This window comes from Haliotis asinina, chromosome 16 (genome assembly GCF_037392515.1).
Source record: "Haliotis asinina isolate JCU_RB_2024 chromosome 16, JCU_Hal_asi_v2, whole genome shotgun sequence".
In the NCBI taxonomy this organism is placed as follows: domain Eukaryota; kingdom Metazoa; phylum Mollusca; class Gastropoda; order Lepetellida; family Haliotidae; genus Haliotis; species Haliotis asinina.
This window is the reverse complement of record NC_090295.1, coordinates 10,987,646-11,008,837: the sequence shown is the minus strand read 5'-3', so window position 1 is coordinate 11,008,837 and position 21,192 is coordinate 10,987,646. Positions and strand designations below refer to the sequence as shown.

The 21,192-nt window shown below is 38.8% G+C and overlaps 1 protein-coding gene across 1 annotated transcript in view; it reads right to left on the bottom strand.

Annotated features, from left to right (window-relative positions):
* LOC137268211 (uncharacterized) overlaps positions 1-21,192 on the bottom strand; it is a 138,883-nt gene that overhangs the window by 72,237 nt on the left and 45,454 nt on the right. Inside the window, exons 37-60 of the mRNA XM_067802752.1 lie at positions 20,784-20,978; positions 20,436-20,527; positions 19,795-19,840; positions 18,812-19,063; positions 17,958-18,012; positions 16,897-17,066; positions 16,149-16,322; positions 13,956-14,180; positions 13,197-13,239; positions 12,793-12,947; positions 11,713-11,889; positions 10,907-11,125; positions 10,391-10,439; positions 9,666-9,826; positions 7,991-8,152; positions 6,933-7,142; positions 6,249-6,455; positions 5,634-5,795; positions 4,167-4,419; positions 3,248-3,411; positions 2,526-2,696; positions 1,962-2,171; positions 1,415-1,457; positions 878-1,041 (exon numbers count right to left, since the gene is read on the bottom strand). Of these exons, the coding sequence (XP_067658853.1) occupies positions 878-1,041; positions 1,415-1,457; positions 1,962-2,171; positions 2,526-2,696; positions 3,248-3,411; positions 4,167-4,419; positions 5,634-5,795; positions 6,249-6,455; positions 6,933-7,142; positions 7,991-8,152; positions 9,666-9,826; positions 10,391-10,439; positions 10,907-11,125; positions 11,713-11,889; positions 12,793-12,947; positions 13,197-13,239; positions 13,956-14,180; positions 16,149-16,322; positions 16,897-17,066; positions 17,958-18,012; positions 18,812-19,063; positions 19,795-19,840; positions 20,436-20,527; positions 20,784-20,978 (3,759 nt within the window). The remainder of the gene's footprint in view (positions 1-877; positions 1,042-1,414; positions 1,458-1,961; positions 2,172-2,525; positions 2,697-3,247; positions 3,412-4,166; positions 4,420-5,633; positions 5,796-6,248; positions 6,456-6,932; positions 7,143-7,990; positions 8,153-9,665; positions 9,827-10,390; positions 10,440-10,906; positions 11,126-11,712; positions 11,890-12,792; positions 12,948-13,196; positions 13,240-13,955; positions 14,181-16,148; positions 16,323-16,896; positions 17,067-17,957; positions 18,013-18,811; positions 19,064-19,794; positions 19,841-20,435; positions 20,528-20,783; positions 20,979-21,192) is intronic.

Genomic DNA, 21,192 nt, shown 5'->3' with positions numbered 1-21,192 from the left:
CTTTCTCAAAAAGCTGTATCTGCCCCTTATAATAACAGTGGATTTGTATACCTGTGAGTTCAATTATATGCCACACACAGCAATATTCCAGCTATATATGGGAATTGTATACGTATGATTAATATGAATATGACATTAAAGGGACAATTCATGTCAACAAAAACATGACACTCATGGAAATTTGTGGTTTGAACCTTGTTCCCCAGCTGCCTAGGTAATAAGACACAGGTGCTTGATAATGTATAGAGTAGCTAGATGTTTATGATATCAATCCCTGGGTTTCCCAATCCGGGCCCAATTCTTTAAAAGCTTCTACTGAACTGAGGAAATGTAGCACAGACATGGCTGAGTGTAGCCAACCCTCGATATCTCCAGGGTACACATTCTGAGAATCTCCACTATACCCTGGATGCATCTATGGCTCAGCCTGATGAATTTATTACCTCCCTTGGTTGGCTTTTTATCCAATCAGGCATCTTCGCTGAGAAGTTGAGCATACCAGTCACAACTCATTCACATTATCTAACAGATAGAAGCTGGCAACACAATTCATGCAGAGGAACTTTTAAAGTTATGGACCTGTCAGTTTTTCTGTATGATTTCACCCAAATCTGAACACACTGCGAACTAACTTTCACTGCTGTGACTGCCATCTTTGTTGACACTGGCTGGCTCAGTTGTAACAGCAGCTCAGCTGTTTTATGGAGCCAGCAAAGGGAGGTAATAAAATTGTTGGGCTGAGCTGTAGATACATCCAGAGTATAGTGGAGATACTCAGAATGTATACCCTGGAGATATCGAGGATGAGTGCAACGCTTAAACATGCACAACAAACAAACAACTCAAAACACTTTCATGGGAAAGCAGTAGTGCATACCTCTCAGGGACAGCCTGTCCTCCCAGTTGCAGAGAATCTTGGGGAATTTGGCCTCCACAATGATGGGGACAGACAACAGACACGTGGACTCAGCCTCAAAGCACAAGGACACATTCAGACTGACCAGGAACTTTCTCTCTCCCTTTAAGTCATCAATCTTAAATCTGAAAACCATCAAGCAATGATATACAATAAAAAGACAAAATATACAGTGAACAATCTTGGTTTCATCACTGATTTCAGTTATCTCAGGGTGAGACAGTTTCATGTCACAGGAAAGCCTTATGTAGAGGAGGACTTGGGCGTTTATTGCTTTGAATAGTTTGATGAAATTCAAGAACCAGGTGTATGGTGCTGAAAACCTGAGAATCAGAATCAAGTGGAACCTGTATGTGTAAGGGAGGAAACTCTTGCATCTCCTCAGCAACTGGGCCATTTGTGTGCCCGAAGAGATACCCTATGACATCACATAACAATATGGTTTGTTTTCATGTGTATTTAATTTGTTTACAAACAACACAAAATACGAACACTTACTCAATCCGAACCACTCCATTTAGGTTAAATTGTTCCCATTCACCTGAAATGATTATGAACAATCAATAGATGTCCACACAAGTGAGAGAAATTGTCTGGAATAACAAAATGATGAGTAATGATTCTTCTAGATGTTTGTATTCCGTACCCTTACTTCTGTCTATTGGCCTACTAGGCTTCCACAGTATTGGTGCTTAAATAATGTGTAATTGTGTTATTACCACTCAAAACATCACTAATTTTCAATGACCCACCATTATTATTCTCGCTACATTTAGGTCAAATGGAATTGCTTTGCAAATAATCTTTGATATGATATATTGACAGAGGAATGGGAAGCTAAATCCTCATGTCGGTTAGTGTTTATTTCAAAATGCCAAATCTTGCAGCTTCTCCAAGAATTATGGGTTTCTATATTTGACTTTATTATATAATTTCCTGGGAGATTATTGCAAAGAATGAACAAGAATTTCTCACACAATCATAAGGTTAAAGTCTCCACATGCATTGCTTGAAATCTGTTTTACAATCTACCCAACATACATACCCCACTTGTAGTTAAAGAGTGTTGTCCTGAAGACCAGATTCTCTATGCCGACTGTGAGTACATAGTCACATGTGTTCAGTAGTATCTTGGCATTGAAGGACATTCCTAAGCTGGCAGCAGTCACACAACAGTCCAGCCCAGTGCAGTAGTCAGGGACATGGCAGGAGAGGGAGTTGGGCAGACTTGGGAGGGCCAAGTTTCGGGGGCATGCTGGCGAAGGTGTAGTATCAGATATACAAGAAAGTTTACCACTTGTCAATGACAAGATGTTATACTTTTGCCCCTTCAAAATGTTCGATTTTATGACTGTACATTTTCACTGTGTGTTTGAGACTCTATTGATAACAATGAGAGTAAAATCATCTGAGAAAAAAATGTTCATAAATCTGTAGAAGCCTTAAAACTGATGGGTGAAAATAGAAAAAGAAATGCAATTAAATTTTTATTCTGGTGACCAGAAATTACAAATAGCCTTATTTACTTTAAACATTAATATCAATAAATTAGTTAAAATACCACAGTAAACATACATAAACAGTTCTTCCCTAAACTCTCTTTCCTTACCTATATTCCATCCATTACTTTCCGCTTTGTATATTCCAACCTGTCTGTTACACATGGGCTCAAGGAGATACTGAGAGATGCCCAGCGCCTCAGCCAGCTGGGACCTCAACAAGGAGGTCAGTGACCCGGTGCTAATATTCTGCTGACTCAGCCAGTTGGAAAGTGAGAAACCTACAGCCACATCAAAGATTATATTTTACACTGAGAGAGTAACAAAATATGTATATATTTTTAATGTAATATATCAAAACAATGTTACTGCTTTCACTATTTTTAATAGACGAGACAAGAAGTTAAGGTAAGGCTTCGCTAGAACCATTGATTGTTTGTTATTAAAGGATTCACTCACTAAGCCTGTAAATAATCAAAACTGGACCAGACAATTTGGTGATCAACAGCATGAATGACGTTCTAAACGACTGTCATATGATGACCAAGTCAGCAAGGTTGACGAACCAATCGTGTCAGTCACCTCTTACAAGCATGGCTTACTGAAGACCAGTTCTAACCTCCAGGGGTTAGAGGTGAGTGAGATAGTGATCAATGCATAATGGATTGGTGAACCTCACCCTCATGTGAGGTGGTGAATGAGGTTTAACATACATGCAGCTGATTGACTGTTAATATCTAAGCACTGACTGTGCAGGGTAACAAGAACCAAATTTTTATATCTTTACACAGACAGAGATTTCAAGTCAGTGGGACCACGTTGGACGTCTTACCTTTAAGTGCTTTAGTTGAGTTCCAGTCACACACTGGGTTAGGGAACCTGGCTTGGCTCAATACAGGTACGGTGATTATGCAAGCTTTGCCTGCCTCGAAACAAGCACTGATGTTAAGACTGACCAGGAACTGTTTCTCCCCTTCCAAGTTGTCAATTATGAAACTGGACAGAAACGAGGGTGTGAGATCAATCTTCGCCACATGTTCCAGTAATATTACAGAACAGACACAAGAAATGGATTACTTGGTACCCACATAGGAATTCAAACCCAGACCTCTTGGTGTGAAGTGTGAAAGCTCTTACCACAAGGCTACACTATAAAGATTAAAGGGGCGGTAGGGTAGTCCTCTGGTACACTTGTTCGCTCGTCATGCTGAAGATCAGGGTGTCCCACATTGTGATATTGCTGGAATATTTCTAACAGTAGCATAACACCACACTCATTCACTCTAGATCTTAACCAGATCTCTAATTTTGAGACATCAACCCAAGTTTGTTGTACATCTCATACACAGTATGACGGCTGCAACCCTTTGCTCTTGTGATGTCAATAACTGATCTTCCCACTTGCAACATGCCAACGGCATGTTAACGTTCCACATTTGACAATCATGGCATTTAAAGTACTGTTAGAACTGTGGTTTAAAAGTAAGCATGTGCAACTGAAGAAAACTTCGATGCGAAGATCACATGCACACGTGTGCAAAACCTGATTTGGCACTAATGTCATTTGCACAACAAATGAATGGGTTTGAGTGGGTTCAGCTAATGTTTTTAGAGAGTTGTAAGATAGGGATCCCATTTTGGATACAAAGATGTTTCAGAGAAAAATTATTCATTATTTTTAAAAATTATATTTTGTGAAGTTTTTTGGTTCAGTACGTGTTTTCTTTCATGGCTAGAAACATTCTACTCACTCAGCCCTGAAGACACCCTTGAGGTTGAAGCTGTCTGGAGTTCCCCAACTGTATTTAAATAACATCCTCTGGAACTCCAGCTTCTCAATACCCAGAGTGAGGCTCATTCTGCACATGTCAAGGTCAACCTTGAAGCTGATGTTTTTGCTGATGAGTGGTACATCGAGACAGCAGTCGATGGCAGTGCAGTGTTCAGGTACACTACACGACAGCGAGTTGGGCAGAGTGGGGAACGTTATGCCCAGAGGACACGCTGAAAGGAGACGTGGAAAACTCAAATATCATTGTGGCATCCTCAAATATCCTGTGATTTCTACATCCATTCTGTTACCATAAATACTAAGGATACTTTCTACACAGGACCTTTAAGTGTTTGAAAGGCATTTAGAAGTGGAAGTTTTAGCATTAAAAGAGACTGTGACAGACGTGAACACTCCACCACTGAGTCTAACAAACCCTAGTAGAAGGTCGTGTCAGGTAACCTTTGAGCGACCTATGACCGTCCAGTCAATAGTGAGACGGTTAAATAGATTTAACCAATCAGACACTACTTGGGGATTGGAGGGAGTAACAAAATATTCCGGTCACTGACACAGATCTCTCCACAAACAAAAATCAGCATGTAACACAGTTCTTTGACCTGCAGTATATACGCTTTGGGGTATCTGTTGACATGGTTACCATTAGCTAATATTTCTTACACTAAATAGTGTAACTGTTCGGAACTGTTCAGGTACAAATCTTTTCGAGATAAAAAGTTCAAAAGGCATGTGCGAATGTCCACGTTCCTGATTTGGTAAGCTGTGTTCTGATTGGTCAATCTCAAAGGTTACCTGACACGACCTTCCATAAGATTTTGTAAGACTCAGTAGTGGAGTGTAATGAAAAGTGCTGGTGTACAATCCGAAACACAGTGTATTTGAATTTTAGAGAGTACAGGTGTTACCTTGTATTTGAGAGTACAGGTGTCTCTTGTGTTTGAGACAGTACATGTGTCTCTTGTGTTTGTGACAGTACAGGTGTCTCTTGTGTTTGTGACAGTACACTTGTCCTTTGTATTTGAGACAGTACAGGTGTCCCTTGTGTTTGTGACAGTACAGGTGTCCCTTGTGTTTGTGACAGTACAGGTGTCCCTTGTGTTTGTGACAGTACAGGTGTCCCTTGTGTTTGTGACAGTACAGGTGTCCCTTGTGTTTGAGACAGTACAGAAGCATGCTGAGAACTGGGACATTCCTTCTGGCTTCAACCATGAGAGGAACTTTGTGGACAGTTATTTTCATGCCATTTGAACTACAGCCAAAACGAAGTGTCCATAAGTCATTATATACAGTAGATCAAACAGTGAACATGTGAGGATCATTGGTGGTTTTGTGGTTATACAGTTACTATGATTTCATGGCATGTAGTGAAACGACTCCTCCATCTAAAGAGTTTCATGAATCTATGTATTACTATAGTGTGGCATACCTGAGGTCCATCCTGTCGGCCCTCGGGTGGCCAAGCTGCACTGGGTGTCCTGGAGATATGAGGCAAGTCCAAGTGTGTCCATCAACTTATCCACCAGTAGGTCACTTAGCCTGTCTGACAACTGTGCTCCTTGTGTTGATATGAACTCCGTCAAGGAGAAATCTATGGTTAATAAAAATATGGGCATTTGTAATGTGTTGATTTCCACATAACAGAGGGGCATACTCAAAATGGTACAATCTGATTATTCTTACCCCGAGTAACCCAAGCTGAGGGGCTAGTCACATGACTTATCCGACCTGGTACCCACTTCCCGCTGGGTGAACACAGGTAATTTTGAACAAAGTCACTTGTGGACACCAGCAATGGGCTTCACACAATGTGCTTACGTAGGGAATCAAACCCAGGTCTTCAGCAAGGTAGGCAAAACGCTTTAACCACTGAGCTAACCTACAACACCTCAGTGCTTTTCTGGGAAGGCTGGACACATATTTATTTAAAATCATCACAATTCAAACGTTAAAGCCTAATGGAACCTGATTCGGAATCCGATCTGAACGTTCTAGGGATACTCCGGTCATTATAATGGATACTACAGAACAAACAATGATGTACCTTTGAGTTGTTTCGTGGCCTCCCAGTCACAGAAAGGTTTAGGCACCAACATATCTACAAAGATGGGTAGCTTGAACTGGCATTCTGCCCCAGCTGTGAGGCACACCTTCAGCTGAAGGTTGACTAGGAACTTCTTCTCTCCAGGCAGATTCTGAATGCTGAACTCAGCCTTGAACAGCCCACCTAAGTCAATCTCCTCAGTTTTTCCTGACAAAAACATTTGTTGCAAGTCAATTAAATGAATAATAAATAGGCATAGTAAATAATAAGGTTGATAAAACACCTGGTTTTCTATTTTTTATAGCATTTAGAAGAACAAGAAGACAGGTGAATACTCAATTAGCGTATTGAGTAGATAGTTATGTTACAATTCCACCATGAACAAACCATTATACGATCCTCTCACTTTATCAGGCAACAAAGGACACTTTTAACATTTCATCACCCTAAATTGAAAACATGCTATTCTAGTCTGCCCCCCTTAATTTAGATTGTGACAATGTCATTTTTCATGTGTTTATGCCTTAGATTCATTGTTGGTAAGTAATAAAACTGTCAACTCAAAAAAGAAGTACATTTGCTCTACCCCATGTACACTGTAATAAAGGACCGTTTTGTCCTAAACACTCATATGTTTCAAGCCAACTGGTACCAACAGATCATGTACTAAAATATGTCACATACCCCAATCATACTCAAAAAGTGTATGACTGAACTCCAATTTCTCAATCCCGACACTCATGTAGAAGTTACAGGAATCAATGACGAGATGTGCGTTGAAGTTGCGTCTGATCTGTGGCACTTTGGCACAGCATGAGATCCCCGTGCAGAAGTCACTGATGTAGCAGACGACATTTGAGGGTAGAGCAGGGAGGGTCATGTTCTCGGGGCAATCTGGCAGGATGAAGAAATAAAGTCACAACTGCTGTCACACCTATGCATGAGCAAAACTAACTGAAGTATTCATCACTTTTTCTTACTTTACATTTATCAATGTGATGAGGATTACAGTCAGGTTCGAAATGAAATCTTCGAAAAATCAATGGGTCATAAAACAAATTGTTTCATGGGTAATCTAGAAGTTGCCACATCAAAAACAGAGCATACAACTACATGAATGACAACTTCTTGTCTATTGCAGAGAGCATGTAGGTTCTTGCATTGTTTTCAAGTCAAAACTACACCAAAACGTCACTTTGTGCAATAAACAAGAAGTTGTTATCCATAAACATATTTTTCATTAAGGTCACTGAGAAATGAAGACTGATTTCTTGTCTGGACATTTTGTTATCTTTCAATTCAAAGACATTTATGATCGACTATCCTAAGCATGGGTCATTTGTAATGGTCTGCACCAATGGCCATGGTATTGTAGAAGGTACTGCTTGTTTGGCTTGACCTGAGCTACTTAACATATACGTGACTTGGTAGATCAGTTGGCACAAATGACAGGTTGAGTTAACTTCATGAAATAGGAGAGCAGAGAATGTTAAACAGCAACCTTTTCTCGGCTGTTCAGATATGTTGACAATCAGCTGAGACAGGTGCACACCTTTACAGTAATAGACCCTTCCAGTTGTGACTCCATCACACAATGCATTAGTATTCACTTGATAATGTCAGAAGATGCTGTAAAATCCTTCACACAAAAACACAACAACAACTCTTCAGTATTTGTAGTCTCAGATGGCTTGGAAACATTCGAACGTAGTTTGTTTTCAAGTCCTCCTATACATACATACCGTTCCTCCAGCCTTCGATGGCTTCATTGTATGGGGTGACGTAGGTCTCACACTGGTCATCCAGAAGGAACTTGTCTATACCGAGCTGCTCTAGCAATACGGCAGACAGTGCTGCAGTTATCTCCCCTCCTCTTTCCTTCAGCCAGTTGTTCAGGGAGAAATCTAAACATAACAGACCAGGAAATAAGTTGATGCAACCAAAAAGCGTGAATACGCAGTCGCAAAGGTTTCATCCATGGCAATGTGTCAATTTACAATTGTCAAAGGGAAAACAATGCTTGCTATCTAGACCAGCACTTGTGAGGCTTAGACAGGGTTTCATCTTTTATAGAAGACACCTTCAGAAAGTAACTTGTCCTGACTAATTTCTCACTTGCCCTGATTTTATGACATAATCAAGATAAATAGCTTGGAACGGTAACTCTACTTTATTATTATTGCGAAATTTATTAGCTACATTTTGAGCAGACATGAAATGAAAGTTTATTTAAAGTTTGAAACCATAAGTGGAAATGATCAAATTCAGAGAAATAAGATACCATTATTTCATTGCCTGAAATGAAAACTAACTTGTCACGGGCGTCGGGCAATGTGATTTTTGAAGCCCTGCTCTAAGATAGGATTCCTGACTGCAAGGTGCTTGACTTGGATAGGAAACAACCCATCAAGCACCATAAAGTACTCAAGAGAACAAGAATCTGAGAAAGTGTAATCCCAACTCTAACATATATTTGACAAAAAAGTAGAGAACATATGTTGTTTAACTTCACAATGTTTCCTGTTATATCAAGACACCTTGTAAATTATCAAGACTGGATCAGACATTCAAATTGTTCTTCAATCCACTGATCTGATGACATGCCATCAGCAACAATGCATCAGAAAAAATTTCACATGACCTGAAGAAATAGTATGCATGGTACTTGGGGGCAACTCAAACCCTTAGATGCATGGTGAGGAGGTAAAATGAGATACAAACACTTTTTAACAAGCATTGTGAGGGGTCTAAGACAACTGCCACCTTGGACAATTTGCTACCCAAAATGTTAAAAAAGCTGAGTTTGAAATGGTTTCATGAAAATCAAAATTACTTCAAGGTAAAAACTTGATCAAAGTCAGAATATGAATACACAAAGTAAACAGTTGAATTTTTATCATTCAAAGTTGCTTCCCATGAAGGTCCCAGGGTAGAATAGGCCTTCAGCAACCCATGCTTGCCATAAAAGGCGACTATGCTTGTTGTAAGAGGCGACTAACGAGATCGGGTGGTCAGGCTTGCTGACTTGGTTGACACACGTCATCGGTTCCCAATTGTACAGATCGATGCTCAAGCTGTTGATCACTGGATTGTCTGTAGCAGACTTGATTCTTTACAGACCGCTGCCCTATAGCTGGAATACTGCTGGGTGCAGCGTAAAACTAAACTCATTCACTCACTCAAAGTTTATTTATTGACATTTATTGACAACCTGCATTCATTTTCTCAAATAAAATGACATGAAAATTCAGGGTGGCATTTGTCCAAGGTGGCAACTATCCCTGGTGGCAAATGTCCTGCTCCACTCTGTTGGAACCATGGGAAAAGGAAGTAGACCAACAAGCTTCAACATAATTCATGAGAAACAGAATTTTTATATTACAAACATTTATCTAATTCAATGTAACATAGCTGTACCTGGTATTTTAAATCCCTGTATCGGAGCACAGCCAGGCATTGGGAGTTGTGATTGGTTAAATATCTTCAGGTCCAGCTCACAATCCCCTCCCTGTAGACACAGACTCACAGACAAGTCCACGATAAACATCTGCTGGGAAAGTATACGTTCAATCTTGAAACTGGAAGAGAAAAAGGTCAGTATCTAACACAATGCGCAAATGCAGCTGAGTACTAATGGCAAGTTATCACGGCAGTGAATGAGTAAACTTGTAACTATGACCAGTTGTATGCCACTTACAGCAATACTCCGGAACACCTTTAGAATTCAGCGCATATAGAGAAAACAGGTGAGTCAGTGTGAGGAATTTATGCACACTTTATCACCCAGCAAAAGTGTGAAATCTGATGGTACTATTTTCACAGTAACTTTTGTAACAAAGTCTCTGAAATTATGTCAAAAGGTATTGACATGTCTGCAAAGTTTTTGGTGCCGGGTTCTAAGGGTTCTGAATTCTAATGGGTTACTTCAACAGTTCCCCACTAACTGATAATTCTTGTTACTATTTCATGCAATGTAGAGACTAGGCTAGAATATCTAAATGACTTTCTTTTGCAGTGCGTCACTATTGCCTGGAGCTGAACATCAACAACTGAAACCTACAAATTTTACTTCTGATCAATGTTTTTTCTTACAATCACATGTAAATGAATAAAATGAAACACTGGCTTTGTTGAGTACTCACTTCATTCTTAAAACTGGAATTCCATCTATTGTAACCTCAGTTTCTGTCCCTGTAAAAAAGCAAACATAGTATAAATATTCTTTGAATGTAACAATATTTAGATAACAATTCATTCACAAAGACATCAAGCACATAATGATATGATAGAAGCCAATATACTGCTTAGTTAGTGAATATAATAAACCTTGGCTGGTTTTCATTGAAACACTGTGAATAAAAGCAGACGACATATACAGATAAAACGTGGTGTATGCATTACAGTCGAAGCTGTCTAAACCGGCACTCATCGGGACTGAAGAAATAATCCAGTTTAGACAACGTGCCACATTTTAGAGCTGATGATAAATGTATATGCCACGGAGGGGACTGACATTTTATACTGGTGTTCACAACTTGCCGCATTGGACAGATGCTGGTTTTGACAGCTTCCACTGTATCAGTTGAAAGTAAAAATCTGAAAATGATAACTCTATGATATAATATATAATGTCACACCAAATGTGCATTAATACTTACCCCATTTGTAATCGAGTATATTAAATCTAAAGCTGTACTTCTCGATGGACCCCTCTATGTAGAAGTTGCACAGGTCTATGGTGAAGGCGGTGTGGAGAGAAAGGTCGAGGGTGCTGCTGTACATGCAGCAGTCAATGCCCAGACATTTGTCATTGATGTAGCAGTTGGCAGGTATGGTCAGCTTTGGTAGGCTGAACGCGCTGTTGATTAGCGGACAGTCTGAGAGACAAAACAAACATTCACATAACTGACTCTGTTCTGTTCTATTACACTCAAACATGGAGGTACTTTGACAACCCGTCCAGTGTCCACTTATCTGCTGACATTACTTCATTAATCAACAAGAACCATCACTTCAAACAACAAGTAACAATAAGTGTAATATCTGAGTGTCAATATCTATATCTGAATATTGTTAACCATTTGTGTCGCCCTTCCTCAACATCTTTTCTAAATATTATCAGACTATTTATGAACAGAGTTATCCATTAGATCTAAAACTTCTTGGCTATTTCAACTGAACTGCTTTATGCGCCAACACGTTACACATTTACCGTTGGTAGAACATCATGTGCCAAGATTGAGCACCATTCCTCATACAGAAATTGAGACAGATTAATGTATATCTAATAAATTCGAATGTACCTTTCCTATGACATGTCTGTCAAGAATTAGTAAAACTTAAATTAGATGCCAAAACATATAGACTGAATGTCTAAATAAATAACATGGTATGCCAAGAGGGGGACCCTTGGGTCTTTGACCAGCACCTTCATGCACATTTGGAAACAGAAAATGTTGCCTACCATTCTTCCAATTATCAGCGTCTGCAGGCTGGTACTTGAGACTGGATCTGTCACAGGGAGGGTTCAGCATCTTGTCTTTGATCCCAAGCTGTTCCAGAAGGAGGTTGACTGCGGCCTTGGCCAGACCTTGACCTAAATCTTGACCTTTTGCTTTGGCCCAGTCAGAGAGACTAAAATCTACAGTGAAATGAAATCATATAGTATACTTATGCTTGGTATATTGGAATCAGCTAAACAATAACATGGCAAGGGCCATAGAGACTACATTTGATTGCAGAATTTGCATGTGTAAGCGATAAGTGATAATCAACAGATATTTTCCTATCTTTACTACACCTCTGTCCTCCATCTCAGTGTCCTGTAAACTATGTTTCTTTTGGCAAAATGAAAGGGTTTGGTTGGTTGGTTGCTTGCTTGCTTTACGACACACAAGACAATATTACAGCAATATGTTGGTGGTCTGTAAATATTCAAGTCTGGACCAGACAATCCAGTGATCAACAGCATGAGCATTAATCAATACAATTGGGACACAATGGCTGTTGCAGTTTTACTGTTTGACTCACAGAAAGCTGAGAGTCCTCACTCTAGGCAATTTTGCCGCAGTTTCTGTCAATTTATGTTGGCGAGTAATAAACAGAATACTAAAATTGATTCCATGAAATACCATTTTTAAAAAACTCATTACAGATTAAGTATCAAACTTGTTTTCGCTCGTTTGATACCAAATCATTACCTTGTTTAATAAAAATGCTATTACACGGAAGGTCGTTTAGTATCCTCTAATTAGGTTACTATCACAATGATCATTTTGCATACTAAAGTTTACCAGTGACAGCCACTGGCTTAATTGTCAATTGTAATCTGTATCTCTAATTTTACAGGTATTCCCTGTGTCTCTGCAATATTCCGGTATGTTGTATTCTGTGTAAAAGGCCTGTAGCCTTGAGCAGCACCAGCACAACTTTGTTTCCTGTCATTCAGGTGTGTCATGAACATATGATATCATATTGAAAATTGAAGGTACTACAAAAGTCAGTGAAAGGTGTACCTTCTGCCTTGTTAAAAATCAGTACTCACTTTTCAGGTTGACCTTTGCGTTAAGGTCACATATGAGCTGTGGAACTTCAGTTTTATTCATAACCGGAAGATCTACCATACACTTGTCATTTTCAAAGCAAACTTGAACCTGTAAATCCAGGATGAACGTCTTATCTTGTTTCTTCAGACCAAAACTGAAAAAAGGAACACAGACATGATTGTCTATCTTCAAATTACCTACAGATACACACCAGCAGGCATATTTTCCACCACTAACATGATGTGAGTAGCTCCAAAGTCTGTTCATATCTCTGCGTCAACAAAAACATATTGAATTCACAGTACAAAATTGAAACATGTAACAAATTTATTTATTTATTTATTTATTTATTTGGGGGGAGAGGGATAAATTTAATAATAATATAAATAATTACTGCACTCACTCAATAATAAATACATCTGCAAGCGTAACTCCTGTTGAGACTCCTGAAAATATTAGGAAACATCACTTTATTATCTGCATAAGACCTGTCTTGTCATTGTTCTGTAAGACAAAAGAAATATCTGACAGATGTAAGAGGTAATTAAAATAAAAATACATTGGACCAGACCAATTTTATTTCTTGTTTTATGTATTTTTGTCCTCTGATTACCTAAAGACTGGCAAGAAAAAAAATATATTAAATTTCCAATCAGAGTAATATTCTTTCTAAATGCTCAAAGTATTTTACTTTTAAGAAGTGAATATCAGTAAAAAAATATTTACATTTTTTTGCTGATAAAAACATTAGGATTTTATTATTTGATCGGTGAAAATTCTTTCTTATTTTATTTCTTATTCTTGAAAAAATATGTCCGGCTGATCCGTAAGAGAAGAAATAAAATTGGTCTGGCCTTGGAAAGGATTTTAAGGTAGAATAGAAGGGTCATCCTGTAATGGTACAGGCAAACAGATATTTTGGGGAACAGTTACTTTTAACAAAAGTACATTCAGCATTCACAGATCTTTAAGGAACATCTGGTGTCATTTGTAAGTTTCAGTCATCTATTCATACAATTTCCACAATAATTTTGCATTTTATATCAATTGGTATTTATTTCAGTAAATAATTATTACTGATTTTTCTCTGGTGCTGAAGCAGGACATTTGTATGTTTTAACCAATGTTTGTTTGAGTACATTCATGATGTACTGATATGTACCTGTGTTAAGGTTGACATTATCGCCCAGCATGTTGTAGGTGAAGTTTTTATTCTCAACAGCCGCAAAAATGAAGTAGTCACACATGTCAACATTAAGGACGGCATTGAATGACATTTTAAGAAAAGGGACATCAAAACAGCAGTCGATTTTGGTGCACGAGGCCGCGAGATGACAGTGCAATCCTTGAGGCAGTTTCGGGAGCTTCCTGATGCTCTTCGTACATTCTGGAATCACAAAGACAAAACTGGGAATGTGCAAGGGAGCTGTACCAATGTGAGCAATATTCAAGTTTCATGCTGTATTCATGTACAGTATATAGTGTTTTTATGACTGATGCTATGCATGATGACAAGCAGACGTCACTCTAATGACGTGGCAAGGTAACCGCTTAAGGACTCCTACTCGTAAGACTGAGTGAATGAAATTCAAGAAACATGTCATTGCCACCAACATCTTTGAACTACTGAAGAACTGATCTGGCAACACAACTCACCATTCATCCATCTATCCGCACTGGGGATTTACAGTTTCCAATGCAGATTAAACTTTCCCCAACTCCTCACAGGGGGTGTACATTTTTCTCTTTGTAATCACCAACAGAACTTACTCTTCCATCTGAACTATGGATTTATAGTTCTCTTTTCAATCAAACCCCTCACCAACACAACTTACCCTTCTGATTTTTAGTTCTCCTTGTAAACAAATCCCTCGTCAACACAAATTACCCTTCCATCCATGATTTATGGTTCTCTTTGGAATCAAACCCCACACCAACACAAAATACCCATCCATCCAAACTTTGGATGTATAGTTCTCTTTGTTATCAAACCCTTCACCAACACAACTTACCCTTCCATCCAAACTCTGGATTTACAGTTCTCTTTGTAATTAAACCCTCACCAACACAACTTACTCTTACATCCAATAATTTTTTATTCTCTTAATAATCAAACCCCTCACCAACACAAAATACCCTTCCATCCAAACTATGGATACATAGTTCTCTTTGGAATCAAACCCCTCACCAACACAAAATACCCATCCATCCAAACTTTGGATGTATAGTTCTCTTTGTTATCAAACCCTTCACCAACACAACTTACCCTTCCATCCAAACTCTGGATTTACAGTTCTCTTTGTAATTAAACCCTCACCAACACAACTTACCCTTCCATCCAAACTCTGGATTTACAGTTCTCTTTGTTATCAAACCCCTCACGAACACAACTTACCCTTCCATCCAAACTCTGGATTTACAGTTCTCTTTGTAATTAAACCCTCACCAACACAACTTACTCTTACATCCAAACTTTGGATTTACAGTTCTCTTTGTAATTAAACCCTCACCAACACAACTTACCCTTCCATCCAAACTCTGGATTTACAGTTCTCTTTGTAATTAAACCCTCACCAACACAACTTACCCTTCCGATTTTTAGTTCTCCTTGTAAACAAATCCCTCACCAACACAAATTACCCTTCCATCCAAACTTTGGATGTATAGTTCTCTTTGTTATCAAACCCTTCACCAACACAACTTACCCTTCCATCCAAACTCTGGATTTACAGTTCTCTTTGTTATCAAACCCTTCACCAACACAACTTACCCTTCCATCCAAACTCTGGATTTACAGTTCTCTTTGTAATTAAACCCTCACCAACACAACTTACTCTTACATCTAAACTCTGGATTTACAGTTCTCTTTGTAATTAAACCCTTCACCAACACAACTTACCCTTACATCCAAACTCTGGATTTACAGTTCTCTTTGTAATTAAACCCTCACCAACACAACTTACTCTTACATCCAAACTCTGGATTTACAGTTCTCTTTGTTATCAAACCCTTCACCAACACAACTTACCCTTCCATCCATACTCTGGATTTACAGTTCTCTTTGTAATTAAACCCTCACCAACACAACTTACTCTTACATCCAATAATTTTTTATTCTCTTAATAATCAAACCCCTCACCAACACAAAATACCCATCTATCCAAACTATGGATGCATAGTTCTCTTTGTAATCAAACCCCTCATAAACACAACTTACCCTTCCATCCAAACTATGAATTTATGCATGTATATGGTTTTCTTTGTATTGATCCGATCACGAACACAACATACCCTTCCATCCAAACTATGGATCTATGTTTTCTTTGTGATGAAACCGATCCCCAACACAACTCACCATTCCTCCATCCATCTACACTGGGGGTGTACGGCTTTCTCTGGACATCACACCTCTCCTCCTTCAAGTACTCAGCGATGCCGAACTTGTCCAGAAGCAGTCTTGCTGCAGACTGTGATAGAGCCTGGGCAGCATCCAGACCCAGTTCCTTTGTCCACTCTGACAGAGAGAAATCTGTAAGCAATTGAAATGAGGTTATGGCTCTTCTGTGAAAAGATACACAGACACCCAAAAATCTGAGAAACTTTTGTGGCATCCTCATTTAAACTATAGTGTGTGTGTCATTCCAGCAAGTCAAAATTTGTACAAGGCCATTGAAACATGAATAACCTATCATGAAATTGATATACTTTAAAACAAACTAAAATATGACAACAAAAAAAACAAAAAAGAAGAAGGAAATACATACATACATACATACATACATACATACATACATACATACATACATACATACATACATACATACATACATACATACATACATACATCTGAAAAGAATATAGAGATAAAATATTAGAAAATAATAACACAAAATGGGCTATATCACAAGCAGCCTAGAACCATAAATATATAAAATCTATAAATGCAACTTGTTTGACATCAGACATACACCTATTTGTCAGCAGAAGTCTTCTTCTAGGGATCCATGCCTGACTGAAGGAGTCCTTGAATAAACTTGACAAACGACAATTAGTCAAACATGTTTGATCACCCTAAATGTAACCACTTAATGACCGAGACTCACTCTGCCTTGAGAACTCCACGAGAGCCTTGGCATCACATGCTGGTATCTTCTCCCCCTTCATCAACTGTAGACCTCCGTCTGGGAAACAGAAGCTCTCGTCGTCTATGGGGATGCACGTGGTCACGCTCAGATCAATTATAAAACCCTGGCTGTACTTAGAAACTGAAAAGCTGAAACAGACGCTGAACAGTATAGACATGCCTATCAAACAATACATGTGTCAGATCACAAGTATAAGGGATAGGTTTGGTAGCCCAGTAGTTAAAGCATTCACTCGCCATGGTGAAGGCCTAGGTTTGATTCCCCACATAGGTCTCAATTTTGCATTACCTCAGTAATGGTAATAAAGCTCAGTTATATAATTCCTGCTTATGCTACTGATTATTGAGTTCACCGATGCTTATGCTTGTAACTGGTACTGTTACCTCCAGTCACTTAATTCCTAATTTAAACACATAAAGACAGCTGTGATCATGCACTTGCACCTGTTGTAAATAGCGAATTCGCACCCTGTATACACACCACAGTATCTGTTGTCCTCAATATCTCCAGGGTATATTGTTCCGATAAATCTCCACTACACTCTGGATGCACCTATGACATGATGAATATATTAATTACCTCCCTTGGGCGTTTTTTTATCCAATGAGGTGTCTATGCTGGGAAGTTGAGTGTACCAGTTACAACTCACTTTCACTTCTTAAATCATCCAACCGATTAAACTTGGGAACATAAATGATGCAGAGCTACTCTGAAAGAGGTAGAAGGAGTTCTTGCATATTTTTAAAAGTTTGGACCTGTCAATTTGTCTGTATGATTTCCCCCCAAAAGCAGCTACAACTATCTTTGTTGACACTGGCAAGCTCGGTTGAAACAGCGCCTTAGCTGACTGGCTACTGCTGAGAATGTAGAGCAAGCAAAGGGAGGTAATAAAAGTATCAGGCCAAGCTGTAGATGTATCTCTATATGGATGTGGTATTGTGGAGATTTATTGGAATATATACCATGGACATATGAAGGATGAGTATATGAAGGATATTGAACACATTAACGCCATCTACCTTATGATGATTGGGGCTGGATCACCTTCTCCTATTTCCAGAGCTGTTACACTGCCTGAAAAAATGGAAACAGGTTATCTCCTACGTTCCCTAGTAACATCTGAACTCTAGACATCAGAACATCAGCAGATGATCAACCACAATAAATGTCAGTTTAAACTTAATTATGGCTTGGTCCTCAAACTGATAGCCAATAAGTTATTACCAACTTCAAATGCTAATTAAGTGATCTATGCATTACATTAAAAACATTTTAACATGAAAACGTTCTAAAGATTTCCACTAAGACATAGCATATTTGCTATGTGTAAAGAATCAAGTCTGCACCAGACAATCCAGTGATCAACAGTGTGAGCATCGATCTGTGCGATTGACAACTGATCATATGTGTCAACCAAGTCAGCGAGTCTGACCATCTGATCCAATTAGTCGCCTCTTATGACAAGCATGGGTGACTTGAGTCCAATGTTAACATTAACATTAACTTATGACTATCTTAGTGCTAAGAAAGCTTAAAACATCTAGGAGCTTTGGCCCCATTCTTGAAACGTTTGTAGCTCTAAGAGTTCTTAATTTTGATCGTAGCCAGTGTCTTAAAACAGGGTTTAAGAAGTTCATAGCGCTACAACTGTTTCGAGAATATGCACCCTGGATCTTCACAGGTGAATCAGAAAAGAACAAATCTGGGAACACTTATTAAATTTCAGCTATAATGACTTCTTTTGTAAAGGTCCATCAGCCCGTCATACATTCCATTTGATGCAACAGTTAAGGGAGGACTGTACATGATCATGGTGGGACATACTCATATGTGTGGTTCCTAACTACTCAACTTTTTGAAGTTATGATCTTACCCCAGTTATATTCCAGAAGTGTTTCTTTATGATAATACGACCCAAATCCGACCTCCACCGTAAAATTACACGGCTCAAACTTGAGGAAGAAGGGGATACTCTTGAGAAGAGGCTGTTCAAACAGAGGTATGTTAAAGACGAAGTCCACACAGCACTGGACTCCGAAGCAGTTGTCTGGCAGACCACACGTGACCTTGTCCTTGAAGCTCGAGGGCAGATAGTTGGTGATGTTGGGAAGCTGCCAGGGACAGTCTGAAAGGAAATGAGTTAGTTTTACTGGATACACAATCCAAACATTATTGTAACAGAACACAGCAAATACTCAGTAGTCTATTTTCCTGTAACAGCATCTTAAGACCTACTGGGCAACTGTCTTGAAGGAACGTACCAGAACAAGTCAGAACACTGTTTTAGAAGTTGATGAATAATAAGATAGGTATGATACTTTATTGACAACAACTTCTTTATTATATTAAGATGCGACGTTTTCGTAAAGGTTCTTATACCACTGTCAAGCAAGAGTAATAAGTGTAAGAAATTATACCATGCATCATGATATATTAAAAAATTTGTCATCCATAAAATGTCATACCTTTCCTACAAGACAGCACAGGTGTAAATTTTGTGGCGCTTATAAATCTATAACTGTACTTAAAAATTCAAAAGGGCAAAGACATGGATCATTACTTTATGAAAGAGAGTAACTGAGTATGGTTTTTCGGTGCTTTTAGCAATATTCCAGAAATATCATGGTGGTGGACACCAGAAATGGTCTTCACACATTGTACCCATAAAGGGAATCGGACACAGGTCTTTGGCGTGATGCTCTAACCACTAGGCTACCCCACCACCCCTCATGAAAGACAGCCTAGACACCTAAATATTTGTTTTTCAAGGTTAAAAATATCACATGATATGATCAATAATACAAATGGAGAGTTTGAATCAACACACCACCTCTTTTCCCCATTATGCGCACTTACCTGCTGGTGATGTTCCCAGTGAGCATGGACCATTGGTAAAGACGGTCTGAAAGGGAGCGTGATAATCAACATGGATGGTGATCATGTAAATAACAGTTCAAAAAAGCAATTAAATTCACTAAATACATGAAACAAATGTAATCACCATATCTGCAGTAATTTAATGTTTTTTCTTAATTTTTACAGTCACTCTTGAACACTGCAAGAAGAAAACTTTGTAATATAGCACTTCAATGCATATAATGATTTTATTATGGGATTTATGAAACAAGTGACAGCTTCAGAGGACATAATGTACCATTAAAAGATTACTAAATACAAGAACAGGCTGAATTAGCACTACATGCACAAAAGGAACACAGAAATATAGCCCTGAATATTCATTACAAGATAATTTCATGCTTCTGCCATCTTTCATTTGTGAGATGGTTTAGACATGATCCAGTTCATGATGGTTTAGACATGATCCAGTTCATGATGGTTTAGACATGATCCAGTTCATGATGGTTTAGACATGATCCAGTTCATGATGGTTTAGACATGATCCATGTAAGTCCGTAGGTATGGAGCTCTCAATTTGCAAGAATCCAGTTCATAATTTAATCTTTATGAGATCATATCTTGATGTGATATTTTCTTACATCAAGTTTCAGTTTCTTGAAGATAACGTCTACCACTTCACCAATAAGCTTCCCTCCCATATTTTTGGCCAGGTCTTTGATGGAACCGGTTCCTGCAAATAAAATGGTGTGCTCAATATTGGTAGATGAGGTGAAATAGGGTTTCATAACAGGCTAAAAGTCATATGACCATAAGCTTATCCCACCTGGTACCCATTTACTGCTGGGCGAACATACCCAATTTTCAAACAAACAATAAAAAACACATGTTCATCAGGATTATGCCTCTAAAGGAGATTTTTTAATCACCATTTATCACTATATTCATTGCTGAAAACATATGAGATGACATTGTGACAAATTTCATACCTGGTAGAGAAAAGTTTTCGTTGCACAAAGGAATAGGGACATCAAAGTTCTCCAGGAAGGTGGCGTCGAGGATGGGTTCAGACCCAATACCAAGCTTCAGACCCATAGTGACTATAAAGACCTTCCTCATCTCGTCTCGGTCTATTGTGTACCTAATGATCACCTCGTCAGACAACTTTAACTCAGAAGGGGTACCTGAGTAGGAAAATAACACAGAGAGTGAGTAAGCTTTTAGCAATATTCCAGCGGTACCACGGGGGTGGGGGTGGGGGGCACCCACATCTCTGGCAGGACATGGAAATGCTTTAACCACTAGGCCATAAAAGGCGACTATGCTTGTCGTAAGAGGCGACTAATGGGATCGGGTGGTCAGGCTCTTGGTTGGCGGTAAGGCTGACTTGGTTTACAC